The sequence below is a fragment of the Muscardinus avellanarius genome (assembly GCF_963383645.1).
Source record: "Muscardinus avellanarius genome assembly, chromosome: 5".
Lineage (NCBI taxonomy): Eukaryota > Metazoa > Chordata > Mammalia > Rodentia > Gliridae > Muscardinus > Muscardinus avellanarius.
Window position 1 is genome coordinate 76,867,406 of NC_137790.1, and position 17,554 is coordinate 76,884,959.

The window sequence follows — 17,554 nt, forward strand, 5'->3', positions numbered from 1 at the left end:
CAGGAATATACCCTTAACTAGCTATAGACCTTAGGTAAATTGCTTATTTCCTCTAAACTTCAATTTGTAATATTACTCACCAAATGTATTCAGTTCTTTGATTTGCTAATTGAACTACTAGGGATTTAAGTTAAAAGGAAATCTCAAAAAGCAAAGTTCTATATGTAGAAAATGTTCCCCTGAGTCAGGCTTGGTGGCATATGCTTATAATCCCAATACTTGAGAGGCTGACACAGAAGAATCATAGGTTTGCGGCTAGCCTCAGCTACTTTTTTTTTTTTTTTTTTGGTATTGGGGATGGAACCCAGGGACATTCTACCTCTGAGCTATTACTACCTTAGCTCTATTTTTTATTCTTTATTTTTGCAGTACTAGGTATGGAACCCACGGGCATTCTACCTCCTAGTTACACTCCCAGCTCTAATTTTTAGTCTTTTTTATTTTTATTTTTTTTTTGCAGGTCTGGGGATGGAACCCATGGGCATTCGACCTCCAAATGTGCGCCACCACGCCCAGCTATTATTCTTTATTTTGAAACAGGGTCTCACTGAATTGCAAAGAGCCTCACTAAGTAACTGAGGCTGTCCGTGAACCGCAATCCTCCTGTCTCAGCGTGCTGAATGCTGGGATTACAAGCATGTGCCACCATGCCTAGCTTTATTTTTGAAACAGGGTCTCACTGAATTGCAAAGAGCCTCACAAAGTAGCAGAGGCTGTCCACGAACTGCAGTTCTCCTGTCTCAGCCTTCCAAATACTGGGATTAGAAGCGTGTACCACCATGCCTAGCTAGCCTCAGCTACTTAGTGAAGCCTTCTGCAACTTAGTGAGACCCTGTTTCAAAATAAAGAATATAAAATAGGTCTGGGAGTATAGCTTAGATGTAGAATGTCCCAGGGTTCCTTCCCCAGTACCACAAAAATAAATAAATAAATAAATAAATAAATATATATATATATATAAATAAATAAATAAATAAAAAAAATAAGGGCCTGCGTTATAGCTCAGAGGTAGAATGCCCCTGGGTTCAATCTTTAGTACTGCAAAAGAAAAAAAAAAAAGGTTCTTCAGATTACTAATTATTGTAGCAGAAATTAAAACATTGGCCGGGTGTGGTGGCGCATGCTTGTAATCCCATCGCTTGGGAGGTGGAGACCGGAGGATCGTGCTGGTTCGGAGCCAGCCTCGCTGGCTTAAGAGACCCTGTTTTCACATAAAAAGTATAAAATAGGTCTGGGACTGTAGCCCGGAGGTAGGAGGTCTTCCAGGAACCCCAGTACCACACACACACAAAAAAGAAATTAAAACATTGGATAAGCCAGGCATTGTGCACGTTTATAATCTCAGCACTTGGGAGGCTGAGATAGGAGGATCGCACAGGTTTGAAGCTTGTCTCAGCTACTTAGGCTCTCAGGAACTTAGTGAGACCCTGTTTCCAAATAAAGTATAAAATAGGTCTGGGAGTATAGCCTGGAGGTAGAAAAGCCCCTGGTTTCCACCCCCAGTACCACAAAATAAATAAATAAATTAATTAATAATAAAATATTAGATAAGCTGATATATCATTTTCATAGAAATAATGTTAGTAAGCCTTATGATGTCAATATCTTTTTTATAGTAAATGTATTCCAAACTGATTATGCTAACAAATTCAAAAATGAAAGCTGTTATCAATTTCTTAATCTTTCATACAGGGCGGCAATAGATTTCTTTCTGGAATTGATCAATTGAAAAACAAAAATTAAGGTGCATGTCCTTTTCCTTTTTCCCTCAGCCATATCTGTTTCCCTGTAACAGTCATATCCTTGTCTTCAGGCTTTTGCACTTTCTATTCCTTCTGCCCAGAATAATCTTCACTGCCACACATGTAAGATTGAGGCCTCTGCTCAAATGTTATCTCCTCAGAGAGGCAAGCCTTACCTGTCCTAGCTAAATATGCACCCCAGGGACTGGGCGTGACTGAATGGTAGAGTGGCATCCTAGTACCCACAAGGCCCTGGGTTCTATCCCAGCACCATAAAGTAAATAACTAAATAAATAGTGCTCCCCAGCACTCTCCCCTTACCTTTATTTTCCTTCCTAGTGCTTTTCATGAACTCATAAGTATATATTTGTTGTTTCTACCCTGCTGTAAACTTTGTATGAGTGACTTACTTTGCTTCATGTAGTAATACCAGAGCAATGTATTATTTTAAGGTTATGAAGGCTGAGCGTGGTGGCGCACGCTTGTAATCCCTGCGCTTGGGAGGCGGAGACAGGAGGATCGCGCAGGTTCGAAGCCAGCCGTGCTGGCTTAAGAGACCCTGTTTCCAAATAAAAAAATATAAAAATAGATCTGGGGGTGTAGCCTGGAGGTAGAAGGGCTTCCAGGAACCCCAGTACCACCAAAAAAAAAAAAATTATCTAACTACTGGTAAGAACTAAAAGTACACTATTTGGCTTCTGTGTCACTGCTGTTTTTCTCAGTTCTTAACATAGAGTTCAACAAATGTGAAATCAAGTATTTTTTTTACTGCACTTACTTAGATTTTCAGCATTTATTAAGCTCCTTTTATACACCAAGCACTTCTCTAGTCACTAAGAATCCAGAGGTAGGTAAGAAAGATAAATCCCTTGCTGGACCCAGTAGCACATACCTGGGAGAATGAGGCAGGAGGATCACAAATTTGAGGCCAGCCTGGACAACTTAATGAGACCAGGTCTCAAAATTTTAAAAAGGGGCCAGGTATGTAATTCATTGGTAGAACCTCCCAGGTTTCAACCCCAATGCTGCAAAAAAAATAAATAAATAAAAATAAATAAATAAATAAATAAGGAAAGGAAGGAAGGAGGGGAGGGAGGGAGGGAGGGAGGGAGGGAGGTCAGTCTTGGTCTCTTGAGACTTAGAAGTAAGCCTAAGTCAGATCTAATCAGTGATGAGTCCTACTTGCTATAGAGGTGTTAGAGCAGATATGGGACTCCAGGTGGTACAGCACTTGGCTGCTTGCATAAGGACCTGTGTTTGATCTTCAACACTACAAAGAGAAGTATGAGAATACAAAAAAGTAATAGGGTAAGGAAACAGGAAGAGGTACAAGGCAGTCTAGCTTTTCTCTCTCTCTCTCTCTCTTTTTTTCTTTTGTGGCATTGGGGATGAAATCCAGGAGCATTCTATCCCCGAACTACACCCCCCGCTCTGTTCTTTTTTTGTGTGTGTGTGGTACTGAGGATGGAACCCAGGGGAATTCTACCTCTGAGCTACACCACCAGCCTTAGTTTTTATTCTTTATTTTGAAACAGGGTCTCATTAAGTTACGAAGGGCCTTGCTAAGTAGCTAAGGCTGCCTGCGAACCACAGTCCTCCGGTCTCAGCCTCCTGAATGCTGGGATTACAAGCGTGCACCACCACACCTGGCTATTCTTTATTTTGAAACAGGGTCTCACTAAATTGCAGAGGACCTAAGTAGCTGAGGCTGGCTGTGGACCAGGATCCTCCTGTTTCAGCCTCCCAAGTCCTAGGATTACAAGTGCCACCATGCCTGGCTCAGTCTAACTTTTTTTAGGTAGAATAATAAGGAAAAGCCTCTTTAAAAATGTCACATTTCATTTAAAACTCAGTGTTGACAAGTACCAACTTTGTGAAGATAAGAGAATGAACATTCCAGGTAGATATCAGTGAATATAAAGGTCCTAAAGCAAGCTGGGCATGATGGCACACATCTGTAATTCATATACTTGTGAGGCTGACACAGAATCACAGGTTGAAGTCCTGCCTCAGCAACCTAGTGAGACTCTGTTTCAAAACAAAAAGTGGAAAAGGGCTGGTGGTATAGCTCAGAGATAGAACACCCCTTGATTCAATCCCTAGTACTACACACACACACACACACACACACACACACACACACACACACACACAGTACTTGGAAGTACTTAGCGAGGCCCTTTGCAACTTAGTGATGACCTGTTTCAAAATAAAGAATAAGCCAGGTGTAGTGGTACACACTTATAATACCAGTACTTAGGAGGCTGAGACAGGAAGATAGCAGGTTCATGGCCAGCCTCAGCTACTTAGACCCTCTGCCACTTAGTGAGACCTTGTTTTAACATAAAGAATAAAAAATAGGGCTGGGTGTATAGTTCAGAGGTAGAATGTCTCTGGGTTCCACCCCCAGTACTGCAAAAAAAGAAAGAATAAGAGCCGGGTGGGGTGGCGCTTGCTCGTAATCCAGCATTTAGGAAACAGACAGGAGGATCATGGTTTGCAGGCAACCTCAGCTACTTAGGCCCTTTGCAACTCAGTAAGATCCTGCTTCAAAATAAAGAATAAAAAATAGGGCTGTGGGTGAAGTTCAGAGGTAGAATGCTCCTGGGTTCTATCCTCAGTACTGTAAAAGACAAAAAAAAAAAAAAAAAGAAAAGAAAAAGAAATTTAAAAATAGGGCTGGGATGTAGCTTGGAGTTAGAATGCCCCTGGGTTCAATCCCCAGTACTGCAAAATAATAAATAAAAAAAAAAAATATATATATATACATATATATATATATATATAATAGGGCTTGGGGTATAGCTCAAAGATAAAATGCCTCTGGGTTCAATACTCAGAACCACAAAAATATATATATATATATAAAATAAGGCTGGTCGGGGCATAGCTCAGAGGTATAATGATCTTGGGCTCTATTCCTAGTATCATTCAAGAAAAAAGAGGGAAAACTTGAGAAATTAGTTGTTTTTGCAGTACTGAGGATGGATGGAACCAAGGGGCATTCTACCTCTAAGCTACACCCAGCCCTATTCTTTTTTTTTTTTTTTTTTGGTGGTACTGGGGGTGGAACCCAGAGGCTTTTCTACTTCTGGGCTATACTCCCAGACCTATTTTATATTTTATTTGGAAACAGGGTCTCACTAAGTTGCTGAGAGCCTCACTTAAGTAGCTGAGGCTGGCTCTGAACCCGTGCGATCCTCCTGTCTCAGCCTCCCAAGCGCGGGGATTTACAAACGTGCACCACCACGCCCAACTATTTTTATTTATTTATTTATTTTTTTTTTTTGCAGGTCTGGGGATGGAACCCAGGGGCATTCGACCTCTGAGCTACACTCTCTGCCCTATTTTTTATTCTTTATTTTGAAACAGGGTCTCACTAAGTTGCAGAGGGCCTCAAAGTAGCTGAGGCTGTTCAAAAACCGCGATCCTCTGGTCTCAGTCTCCTAAATGCTGGGATTACAAGTGTGCACCACCATGCCCACCTGGCTTTATTATTTATTTTTGAAATGATCTCACTGAGTTGCAAAGGCCTCAGTAGCTGAGACTGTCCTTAAACAGTTGTACTCCTGTTTCAACCTCCCAAATGTTGGGATTGCAAGCTTAAACCACCATTCGTGGCTGAGAAATTAGTTTTTGAGAATCTGATATAGTTTAAAATAGTATAATAGGCTGGGCATTGTGGCGCACGCTTGTAATCCCAGCACTTGGGAGGCTGAGACAGGTGGATCTCACAGGTTTGAAGCCAGTCTCAGCTACTTAATGAGGCTTTCAGCAACTTAGTGAGACTCTGTTTTCAAATAAATTATAAAAGAGGGCTGGGGGTATATCCTGGAGGTAGAAAGCCACTGGCTTCTACCCCTCAGTACCACACACACATTTTAAATAGCATACTAGTTTTACCCAAAGAATCACTAAAAATATTCTTAAAAGTACCTGAAAAAAATTGCTTACTTTTACTTATTTTTTTTTATGGTTGGGGATTAATGCAGGAGCATTCTACTTCCAAGATGCAACCTCCCAGCCCAGTTTTTTATTTATTTATTTATTTATTTATTTATTTATTTATTTATTTATTTATTTTCACAGTACTGGAGATGGGACTCAGGGGCATTCTACCTCTGAGCTATACCATCAGCCCCAATTTTTTTTTTTTTTTTTTTTTTTGGGTGGGTCTAGGGATGAAACTCAAGGGCATTTGACCTCTGAGCTACACCTCCTGCCCTATTTTTTATTCTTTATTTTGAAACAGGGTCTCACTGAGTTGCAAAGGACCTCACTAAGTAGCTGAGGCTGTCTGCGAACCGCGATCCTCCGGTCTCAACCTCACAAATGCTGGGATTACAAGCGTGCGCCACCACGCCTGGCCCTATTTATTTTTTATTTTTATTTATTTATTTATTTTTTGCAGGTCTGGGGATGGAAGCCAGGGGCATTCGACCTCTGAGCTACACTCCCAGCCCTATTGTTTTTTGTGTGTGTGGTACTGGGGGTAGAACCTAGGGGTCTTTTCTACTCCCAGACCTATTTCATACCTTATTTGGAAACAGGGTCTCACTAAGTTGCTGAGAGCCTCAGTAAGTAACCGAGGCTGGCTTCAAATCTGTCTCAGCCTCCCAAGTGCTGGGATTACAAGCATGCTCCACCACACCCGACCTCCGGCCCTATTTTTATTTTTTTTTTGGTCGTAATGAGGTTCCTGGAAACCTTTCTACCTCTGGGCTACATTCCCAGACCTATTATATATACATACACACACACACACACACACACACACACACACACACACACACTTTTTTTTTTTTAATTTGGAAACAGGGTCTCACGCCAGCGAGGCTGGCTTCGAACCTGCACGATCCTCCTGTCTCCGCCTCCCAAGTGCAGGGATTACAAGTGTGTGCTCCAGCCCTATTTTTTATTCTTTTTTTTTTTTTTTTGACCCTATTTTTGAAACAGGGTCTCATTAAGTTGTGGAGGGCCTAAGTAGCTGAGGCTATTTGCGAACTGTGATCCTCGGTCTCAGCCTCTTGAATGCTGGGATTATAATCGTGCGCCACCACACTGGCTTATTTTTGTTTCAAAACAAGGTCTTGCTAGCTTGCCAAGAGTCTCACTACTTACTGAGGCTGTCCTTGAACCTGTGATCCTCTTTTTTCAGCCTCCCTAAATGATGGGATTACAGGTGTGCGCACCTGGTTTCTTATTCCTTTACAAGTGGTTGTGGGGCACTTGCTCCTCTATCATCCAATCTGCAACTAGGATTTCTAGTGGAATGACAAGTGTTTCTAGTTTGGAGGGGATATATATTAGGATATAAAGAGTATATTGTGATTGTAAAGTGATTATTAGGATTTAAAGTGTGTATAAAGTGTTATGAAGCATTTTTTTCTTAATTTTGACATCTGATACATAAGGAAGTCAAAATGATAATAGCTAAGATTTATTGACTACTTAAAATATCTGAAGCATTTTCATGTGTTCTCTCAAACTCATAAGGTACTATTATTTTCTGCATCTTATAGTTGAGGAAATTAAGACACAAAGGGGCTAAGAAAACTGCCATAATTATCTGGCCAATAATTGGAAGAGTCACAATTTAAACTTGAGAAATTGCTGAGTGTGGTGGCACATGCTTGTAATTCCAGCATTTGGGAGGCTGAGACAGGAGGATATCGATTCCTGGCCTCAGCTACTACTTATTGAGGCCCTTTGTAACTCAGTGAGACCTATTTCAAAAATAAAAAGACCAAAAAAATAGTGATGGGGTGTAGCTCAGAGGTAGAAAGCCCCTGGGTTCCATCCTCAGTACTGCAAAAAAAAAAAAAAAGTATTTGCTATTTTTTTATTTTTCTTACTGCTGTGTATTATACCTTAGTAGTTGTAAGGATGGGCTTAACACTTGGGTTCAAATTCTGGTTCACCATTTTCTAGTTTCATGTCCACAGGCGGGTCAAAGGTCAGTAAATGGAAGCTGCTATGTGATGTTGGCTTCATGGTAACAACTGCATTTCTTTCTCTTTTCTTAATCAGGTGGATTTGTTTAAAAAGAGTCTTCTGTTGATTCCCATTCACCTAGAAGTCCACTGGTCTCTCATTACTGTGACACTCTCTAATCGAATTATTTCATTTTATGATTCCCAAGGCATTCATTTTAAATTTTGTGTAGAGGTAAGTTAATATCCTGCCTATTTTTTCATTTTGTGATTGACCAAGTTCCATTTTAGCTCTAGTTAGAGTATCAGAAGTCAGTGCCATAGAGAAATAGTTTCTCTCATGAAAATCCTTTAAACTGTTGATAGAAAAAAGAACTGTAGCCAGGCATGGTGGCGTACACTTGTAATCCCAGTACTTGGGAGGTTGAGACAGGAGGATCACAGATTTAAGGCCAGGCTCAGCTACTTAGTGGGGCCCTCTGCAACTTAGTGAGACCCTGTTTCAAAAATAAAGAATAAAAATAGCCTAGGGTATAGGTGGGAAGGAGAATGCCCCTGGAGTCAATCCCTAGAACCACACACACAAAAAAGAGAGTGAACTACAAGTGTGCTTCCTAGGTGGGGAGAGGTAGCTGTCTGAGATCAGGATCCCCTGCTGAAATACATGCTCAAATTGGACTTGTCGGCCTTTTTTTTCCCTGCTTTTCCCTTGAGACTACTTTTAAAATGGAGATAGCAACTGTTTTCCTTGATTTCTCTTATAGCTAATTGGCTTGCACCTTCAAAATAGTTTCTGTAGAATAAATCATAGCCCAAGAGAAACAGCTGGCACAGAACTAGAGTTTGCTAATATGATTAACAGTTCAATAAGATGGTGAGACACAAAAGCCAGAAACACCAGTAGTTTCCTGATTTTCCTGCATGATCAAGAACCACTTGGAAAATTTAATTAAAACAAGATTCCAGGCTGGGCGTGGTGGCGCACGCTTGTAATCCCCGCGCTTGGGAGGTGGAGACAGGAGGGTCACGCAGGTTCGAAGCCAGCCGCACTGGCTTAAGAGACCCTGTTTCCAAATAATAAAATATAAAAATAGGTCTGGGAGTGTAGCCCGGAGGTAGAAGGGCTTCCAGGAACCCCAGAACCACAAAACAACAATAACAAAAAAAAAAAAACCCCACAAAAAATAAACAAGATTCCATTTACAAAAGCAGCAAAACATAAATTACCCAGGAATTTACCCAGCAAGAAACATCAAAGTCCTTGATGGTGAAACTAAGATTTATTTAAGTATTTAAAGGAAATCGGAATAGCTGGGCTCAGTAGCACATGCTTGTAATCCCAGCACTTGGAAGACTAAGACAGGAGGATCACAGTTTCACAACCAGCCTTAGTAATTTGGTGAGAACTTGTTTTAAAATTAAAAATAACAAAGGCCTGGAGTCTAGCTCAGAGGTAGAATGTACCTGAGTTCAATCTCCAGTATAATAAATAAATAAATTCTGAATAAATGGAGAGATAGGCATACTCAATATTGAACAAGATCAATTATCTTCAAACTAGAACACTGAGGTGTCAAACCATGTTACAGAGTTGTGTTTCTTTTTTTTTTCTGGTGGTGCTGGGGGATCAGACCTAGGTCCTCTTGTATACTAGGCGTGTGCTTGACCTCTGAGCGACTTTCCCAGTTCCAAAGTTTTTATAATTAAACTGTATTTATCTTTGGCACTGTTTTAAAAAAACAACTCTCTTAGCTTAGGAGTAAACAAATAGATTGATGAAGCAGCATGAAGAACCCAGAAATAACTCATGCATATTTGGGTTCTTCATACATGATGAGGTTCGGAAAAGATAGGCTGTTCAGTTATGGCTTTGGAAAAATGAGCCATCATTTGAAAAATAAAATATCCTACTCTTTATATAACATACTTCAGATGAAATAAAGATCTCAATATAAAATAAAATTATAAAAGCATTTGAAGAAAATATGGAAGATGCTATGTGCTTAGAGTAGGGAATGCTTTCATAACATAGAAGTCTCCCCTTACCTTAAGCCGGGCGTGGTGGTGCACGCTTGTAATCCCTACACTTGGGAGGCTGAGACAGGAGGATGACACAGGTTCGAAGCCAGCCTCAGCTACTTAGTGAGGCTCTCAGCAACCTAGTGAGACCCTGTTTCCAAATAAAATATAAAATAGGTCTGGGAGTGTAGCCCGGAGGTAGAAAATCCCTGGGTTCCACCCCCATTACCACACACACAAAAATAGAATACAAAATAGGGCTGGGAGGGGGGTGTAGCCCGGAGGTAGAATGACCCTGGGTTCCAATCCCAGTACCACAAAAAAAAAAAAGAATATATCTATATCTATAAAGACAGTCTAAAAATGAATACAATATGAAAAATAGACAAAGGATATTAAATTTTTTTAAGAAAAATGTAGCTGGGCACAGTTTCCTTATCCCAATACTTGGGAGGCTGTTACAGGACGATTGCAGGTTCAAGGCCAGCTGAGGTAACTTTAACAAGCCCTTTTCAAATTAAAAAATAAAAAGGAGCCGGGCATGGTGGCGCATGCTTGTAATCCCAGCATTCAGCAGGCTGAGACAGGAGGATCACGGTTTGCAGACAGCCTCAGCTACTTAGGCCCATTGTAACACAGTGAGACCCTGTTTCAAGATAAAGAATAAAAAACAGGAGCTGGCTGTGGTGGCGCACATTTGTAATCCCAGCTTTTGGGAAGCTGAGACAGGAGGATGTGGTTCGCTGACAGCCTCAGCTACTTAGTGAGGCCCTTTGCAACTCAATGAGACTGTTTCAAAATAAAGAATAAAAAATAGGGCTGGGGGTGTAGCTTGGAGGGATAATGCCCCTGGGCTCCATCCCCAGTACCACAAAAATAAAAATATAAAGTAATATTAATAATAAAAATAAAAAGAGCCTGGTGATCTAGCTCAGTGGTAGAGTGCTAATGGGTTCAGTTTCAGTGAGAGAGAGAGAGACAGACACATACACACAAAAAAAAAAAAAAGAAAAAAGAAAAAGGAAGGTAGATAGATGTATGGATGTAAATAACCATTAAACCGCAGGTGTGGTGGCATACATCTGTAATCCCAGTACTTGGGAGACTGAGAAGGAGGATTGAAGGTTCAAATGATAGCCTCAGCAGCGTAGCTAGACTCTCAGTGGCTTAATGAGACCTGTTTCAAAACAAACAAAAAAAATAATACTGGGGTATAGTTCAAAGGTAGAATGTCCTAGGGTTCAATCCCAAGTACTGCCAAAAAAAGTAGATATCTAGCCTCAGCAGAATTAAGAGAAATGCAAACTAAATCTACATCAAGGAGCTGGGGATATAAGGTAGAGCACTTGCTTGTTATGTAAGAAGCCCTGGGTTCCATATGTAAAGAAGAAAAGATACCATGGTTCTCTCCTCTCTTTCCTCTTCCCTCTCCTCCTCCCCTTCCTCCTTATCTTTTTCTCCTCTTCCTTCTCCTTTCTCCTTCTTTCTTTCTCCTTCATTGTGAATCTAGGGGCTTTCTACTATCTCTTAACCTACATCTCCAGTCCTTTATTTTTTTTGAAACGGACTCTCACTTTTTTTGTGTGTGTGTGGGGGGGTTTGGGGATGGAACCAGGGGCATTCAACCTCCGAGATACCCCCTGCCCTGTTTTTTATTCTTTATTTTGTGGTTCTAGGGATAGAACACAGAGGAATTCTACCTCCAAGCTACACCTCCAGTCCTTTTTAAAAAAATTTTTAAATTTTGAAACAGGGTCTGAGTTGCAAAGGGTCTCACTAAGTAGCTGAGGCTGTCTTTGAACCATGATCCTCCTGTCTCAGGCTCCCAAATGCTGAGATTACAAGCATGCGCCACCACGCCCAGCTTTTATTCTTTATTTTGAAACAGGGTCTCACTAAGTTGCGGAGGGCCTCACTAAGTAGCTGAGGCTGTCTGCGAACTGTGATCCTCCTGTCTCAGCCTCCCGAATGCTGGGATTACAAGCATGCGCCACCACGCCCAGCTTTTATTCTTTATTTTGAAACAGGGTCTCACTAAGTTGCGAAGGGCCTCACTAAGTAGCTGAGGCTGTCTGCAAACCACGATCCTCCTGTCTCAGCCTCCTGAATGCTGGGATTACAAGCATGTGCCACCATGCCCGGCTCCCACCCCTATTGTTTATTTTGAAACAGTCTCACTAAGTGGAATGCTATGCAAGTACTCAATCACTGAGCAAAATACTCAGCCCTTTTTATTTTTATTTTGAGACAGGACCTTGCTAATTTGTGGAGGCTGGCTTTGAACCTTTGATCCTCGTGTCTCAGCTTCCCAAGTATTGGGATTACAGGTGTACACCACCACACCCAGCTAATATAGTAGCTCTTGCTGGGTGTAGTGGTGCATGCTATAATCTCAATTCCTCAGTGGGTTTAGGCTGGAGACTTTTTTTTTTTTTGCGGGTCTGGAGATGGAACCCAGGGGTATTCAACCTCCGAGCTACAGCCCCTGCCCTATTTTTTATTTTTTATTTTGAAACAGGGTCTCACTAAGTTGTGGAGGGCCTCACTTAAGTAGCTGAGGCTGTCTGCGAACCATGATCCTCTGATTTCAGCCTCCAGAATGCTGGGATTACAAGCCTGTGCCAACATGCCTGGCTCAGGCTGGAGACTCTTTAAGATCAAGGCCAGCCCTGGCAACTTAGCAAGACCCTGTCTCAAAATAAAAGGACTGGGGATTCAGCTCAGTGGTTGAGCACTTAAGGACAGCATACCAAAGGCTCTGGGTTCAATCTCCTTTAATAAAAAGAATATAGTAATTTTCTAGATTCTGACCAGGAAAGATTTTCAAAACATAATTGAGATTTTTTTTTATGTGTGTGTGATACTGGGGATGATGGAACCCCAGGGAGATTCTACCTTCGAGCTATACCACCAGCTCTATTTTTTTGTCTATTTAATTAATTAATTAATTAATTTATTTATTGGTGGCACTGGGGGTGGAACCCAGAGGCTTTCTACCTCTAGGCTGTACTCCCAGACCTATTTTATATTTTATTTAGAAACAGGGTCTCACTAAGTTGCTGAGAGCCTCACTAAGTATCTGAGGCTGGCTTCAAACCTGTGTGATCCTCCTGTCTCAGCCTCCCAAGCACGGGGAGTACAAGCGTGCGCCACCACGCCCGGCTAGTCTTATTATTTGTTTGTTTGTTTGTTTGTTTTTGTGGTACTGGGGGTGGAACCCAGGGGCTTTACCTCTGGGCTACACTCCCAGACCTATTTTATGTTTTATTTAGAAACAGGGTCTCTTAAGCCAGCTGAGGCTGGCTTTGAACCTGCACGATTCTCCTGTCTCAGCCTCCCAAGTGTGGGGATTACAAGCGTGCGCCACCATACCCGGCTTAGTCTTTTTATTTTTATTTATTTATTTATTTATTTTGAGGGTCTGGGGATGGAACCCAGGGGCATTTGACCTCCGAGCTACACCCCCTGCCCTATTATTTATTTTGAGACCGGGTCTCACTGAGTTGCAGAGGGCCTCACTAAGTAGCTGAGGCTGTCCGCAAACCGTGATCCTCCAGGTCTCAGCCTCCCGAATGCTGGGATTACAAGCGTGCGCCACCATGCCCAGCTAGTCTTTTTATTTTTTGAAACAGGATCTCACTCAGTTGTGAAGGGCCTCACTAAGTAGCTGAGGCTGTCCACAAACCTCAATCCTCTGGTCTCCGCCTCCTGAATACTGAGATTTCAAGTGTGTACCACCACTCCTGGCCTCCGTAATTGAGGTTTTTTTTTCCCCTGGTACTGGAGATGGAACCCAGGGGTAGTCTACCTCTGAGCTACAACCCTAGCCCCATTTTTTATTCTTTATTTTGAAACCGGGTCTCACTGATTTGCAAAGGACCTCATTAAGTAGCTGGGGCTGTCGGCAAACTGTGATCCTCCATTCTCAGCCTCCCAAATGCTGGGATTACAAGAGTATGCCACCATGCCTGGACTCATAATTGAGTTGTTAAAAGTCAGGTACAGCTGGGTGTGGTGGCGTAAGCTTGTAATTTCAGCATTTGGGAGGCTGAGACGAGAGGATCACGTTTGCAGACAGCCTTAGCTACTTAGTGAGGCCCTTCGTAACTTAGTGAGATCCAGTTTCAAAATAAAGAATAAAAAATAGGGCAGGGGGTGTAGCTCGAAAGTAGAATGCCCCTGGGTTCCAACCCCAGACCCACAAATAAAAATAAAAATAAAAATAAATAAAAGCCAAGTGCAAGCCAGGCATGGTGGCACACGCTTGTAATCCCAGCATTCAGGAGATGGAGACCAGAGGATCGCAGTTTGCGGACAGCCTCAGCTACATAGTGAGGCCCTTTGCAACTCAGTGAGACCCTGTTTCAAATAGAAAAAGCCGGACGTGGTGGCGCATGCTTGTAATCCCCACGCTTGGGAGGTGGAGACAGGACGATCGCATAGGTTCAAAGCCAGCCTTGCTGGCTTAAGAGACCGTTTCCAAATAAAATATACAAAATTGGTTTGGGAATTTAGCCCGGAGGTAGAAGGGTTCCATCCCCAGTACCCCCCCCACACACACACACACAATTCAGACGCAGCAGAATGATACAGTGTAATACATTTATTGGGGGAAAATACATATATTTATGTGCATTCATTCTCATTCTCTCTCTCTCTCTCTCTCTCTCACTCTTCTCTCTCTCTCCCTCTCTCCCCCCTCCTCTCTTCTCTCTCCTCTCTCCTCTCTCTCTCTCCTCTCTCTCTTGGGCAGGGATGTTGAGAAAATCATTTCATCTACAAAATTCTTTCCAGACTTCTGCTTTGGGCCAGGCACTGAGGCTGGGGAATCAGAGAAGGAATAGATAGGCATTTTCTTCCATGGAGTAAGTGATGTTAAACAGAATTTTGCTGCTGAAATAAGCAGTTGACCTCTTATTATTGGGTGCTTGGTTTTACAGTCATTAAAAATATTCATTTTCTGAATTTTTCCTAAGTCCCTATGCAGATTTCATACCTCTGCACTAGAATTACAACTGGCTGATAACTTGCCCAACATTTGCAAAAAAGACCCTAAGAGCAGACTTGTTTGGTGTGATAACTTTAAGTCATTCAAAGGCAAGCAGAGTCATCTGGTCAGGTGGGGCTAGGCAGTTGTTTTAAGAGAATGTGAGAAGCCAGGTGTGGTGGTGGTGCATGCTTGTAATCCCAGCATTTGGGAGCCTGAGATAGGAGGGTCCCTGTTCAAGGATAGCCTCAGCTACTTAGGCCCTTTGTAACTCAGACCCTATTTCAAATTAAATAAAAAATAGGGCTAGAGGTGTCACTCAGAGGTAGAATGGCTTCTATCCCCAGTACTACAAAAAAAAAAAAAAGAGAGAGAGAGAGAGAGAATGTGGGGGTCATAGAAGTGACTCTGAAAGACAATTGGGGGCTTATATTTTCAGAGTTGATGAAAACTATTTTAAATAATGACAAAATACAGGAGGATCGCGGTTCGAGCACAGCCTCAGCTACTTAGTGGGGTCCTTTGCAACTCAGCAAAAAATAGGGCAGGGGGTATATCGGAAGTAGAATGCCCCTGGGTTCCATCCCCATTACCACGTACACACACAAAATTACCAAATTGTAGAATCTAAGAGAGCAAGACTTCAACAGCTTTATTAACTACTGTATTTCTGGCACTTGACACATTATAGATCCTCAGTAAAAACTGATGTAGTCGATCATTTTTAAGACACATCTTTTTTGCCTTTGTCAATGTACATATATTGCTTATTCTGAGGACTTGAAGTTACTTGTTTGGAGGAAGAGGAGCAACATGCAGTTATACTTTGTTAAATATTAAGTATTTGCTTTTACCAAATGGTTTTTCTTCAAAAAGAGGTAGCTACTTTTACTTTACTTTCAGGGGGTGTTATTTAATTAAAATGGCCTCTGACATTACCCTTGATGTAGAGAGAAATATATTGAGAGAGGTTCAGGGCCTAAGGGACATTTGAAATCCCAGCAGGTTTCATTATGAGAGATTGCAACAGTGAAGTTAAGTGTACTCAGAATGGCTTGAGAAGCCAGGCGTAGTGGTGGCGCATGCTTGTAATCCCAGCATTTAGGAGGCTGAGACCGGAGGATCGCAGTTCGCGGATAGCCTCAGCTACTATTTAGTGAGGCCCTCTGCAACTCAGTGAGACCCTGTTTCAAAATAAAGAATAAAAAATTGTGCAGGGAGTATAGCTTGGAGGTCAAATGCCTCTGGGTTCCATCTCCAGACCCACCACCAACAACAACAAAAAAAGAATGGTTTGAGATACTTTTATAGAAACTGAATGATATATTTCTTGCCATCCGCAAAAATAAGGAGTCTGTGGTTGGAATGCTTTTCATTCAGTTTTAGTTATAAATTATTTCAGGTATGGGTTCCTTCCTCTGTAGAGCACTGGCAGTGATTAAGACTTTCTTTTTGTCTTGCCAGTAAGTTTCAAATGTAGTAATTGACTTACCGCTGGAAAAGGCTAACCATCTCATGAAGCACTGTAATTAAACAGATACCAGTGTCCACAGTTAAGGGCATACCTTGAGTGTAGGAGTCTGCATCTTTCACAATATGCAATGAAGGCTCTGAAACACAGCCCCAGCTCTAGACTTGTTATCACACACTCTGCCTGCTTACACAGGGCCACAGTCTTTTGCTTTTGTCTGCTGTGGGCAGGTTGCATTTTCATCAGCTCATGGAACACAGCATCTGTGTTATGGTTTCTTTTTAACCAGAATATAAGAAAGTATTTGCTGACTGAAGCCAGAGAAAAAAATAGACCTGAATTTCTTCAGGGTTGGCAGACTGCTGTTACGAAGGTAAGTATGGGATACAAACGAAACATGGGCATATCCAGGGGAGGGACTGAGCCAAGGGTGGGCGCCTGTCAGCACTGGTACACTGGTGACAGACCAAGGAGCGCCTGGGCGGCTCCAGCAGGCGGCTCAGCACAAGCCTGTTGAGCACTTCATCATCTGGCTGCTCATCACCTCGCCTGGTGCTTGCTGGGAGCAGTTAACTTTAGTTTTTCATCATTGGGGCAGTTGCAAATGATGTCATTGTTCTGCCAAAACTACTTTTTTTTTTTTGTGCAGTACCGGGAATTGAGCCCAGGAAGATTCTACTTCTATAATACCAGCCCTATTTTTTATTCTTTTCTTTTTTTTTTTGGTGGTACTAGGGATTGAACCCATGTGCATTTTACCTCTGAGCTATATCCCCAGCCCTATTTTTTATTCTTTATTTTGAAACAGTCTCACTGAGTTGCAGAGGGCCTAAGTAGCTGAGGCTGGCCACGAACCGTAATCCTCCTGTCTCAGCCTCCCAAATACTGGGATTGCAAGCGTGTGCCACCATACCCAGCTTTATTAGTTCATTCTTGAACTTAACCAAATATTAAAGTTTAAAATTAATCTGAAGTTTTATATTTTCAATAACCTAGTATAGTAGTTTAAACCAGAACTGAACCTGTAAATTTTCTGTATTTACCCAATTAGAACATCTAGGTGTTGAAATTTAGACAGGATCTTCTCCCACTTTGGGCGGAGAACAGGAACCAGTTCTCTTGGAAACTTATATTTACTTTCAAGCATCTTTCAGAAAATGGGATGGAGTTGTCACCATCACAGTGCTCAGAGTCCAGGTAGATGTTCTCTGACCCACAGCTTCATTGATAGTCCAGTGTCAGTAAATTGATAGTCAAACTGATTACCCAGATGGATACTCTTAAAAAAAGGTTATTTCCCATTTCTAATATTTAGGCAAAATGTAGTTTTATAAGGGCTACTGAATAGCTCTTTTACATGGCCAGATACCTCTGTGAAGTGGACCCTTAAGATACCAGAGGG

At 41.8% G+C, this 17,554-nt stretch overlaps 1 protein-coding gene across 2 annotated transcripts in view; it reads left to right on the top strand.

Moving 5' to 3' along the window:
• Window positions 1–17,554, top strand: part of SENP5 (SUMO specific peptidase 5) — a gene marked incomplete at both ends in the record, with an annotated part of 51,503 nt that overhangs the window by 32,666 nt on the left and 1,283 nt on the right. Inside the window, 2 exons of one of the 2 annotated variants that reach the window (XM_080696297.1) lie at window positions 7,773–7,910; window positions 16,442–16,525. In XM_080696297.1, coding sequence (XP_080552423.1) covers window positions 7,773–7,910; window positions 16,442–16,525 — 222 coding nt within the window. The remainder of the gene's footprint in view (window positions 1–7,772; window positions 7,911–16,441; window positions 16,526–17,554) is intronic. The other variant, XM_080696296.1, reaches the window with a different exon arrangement.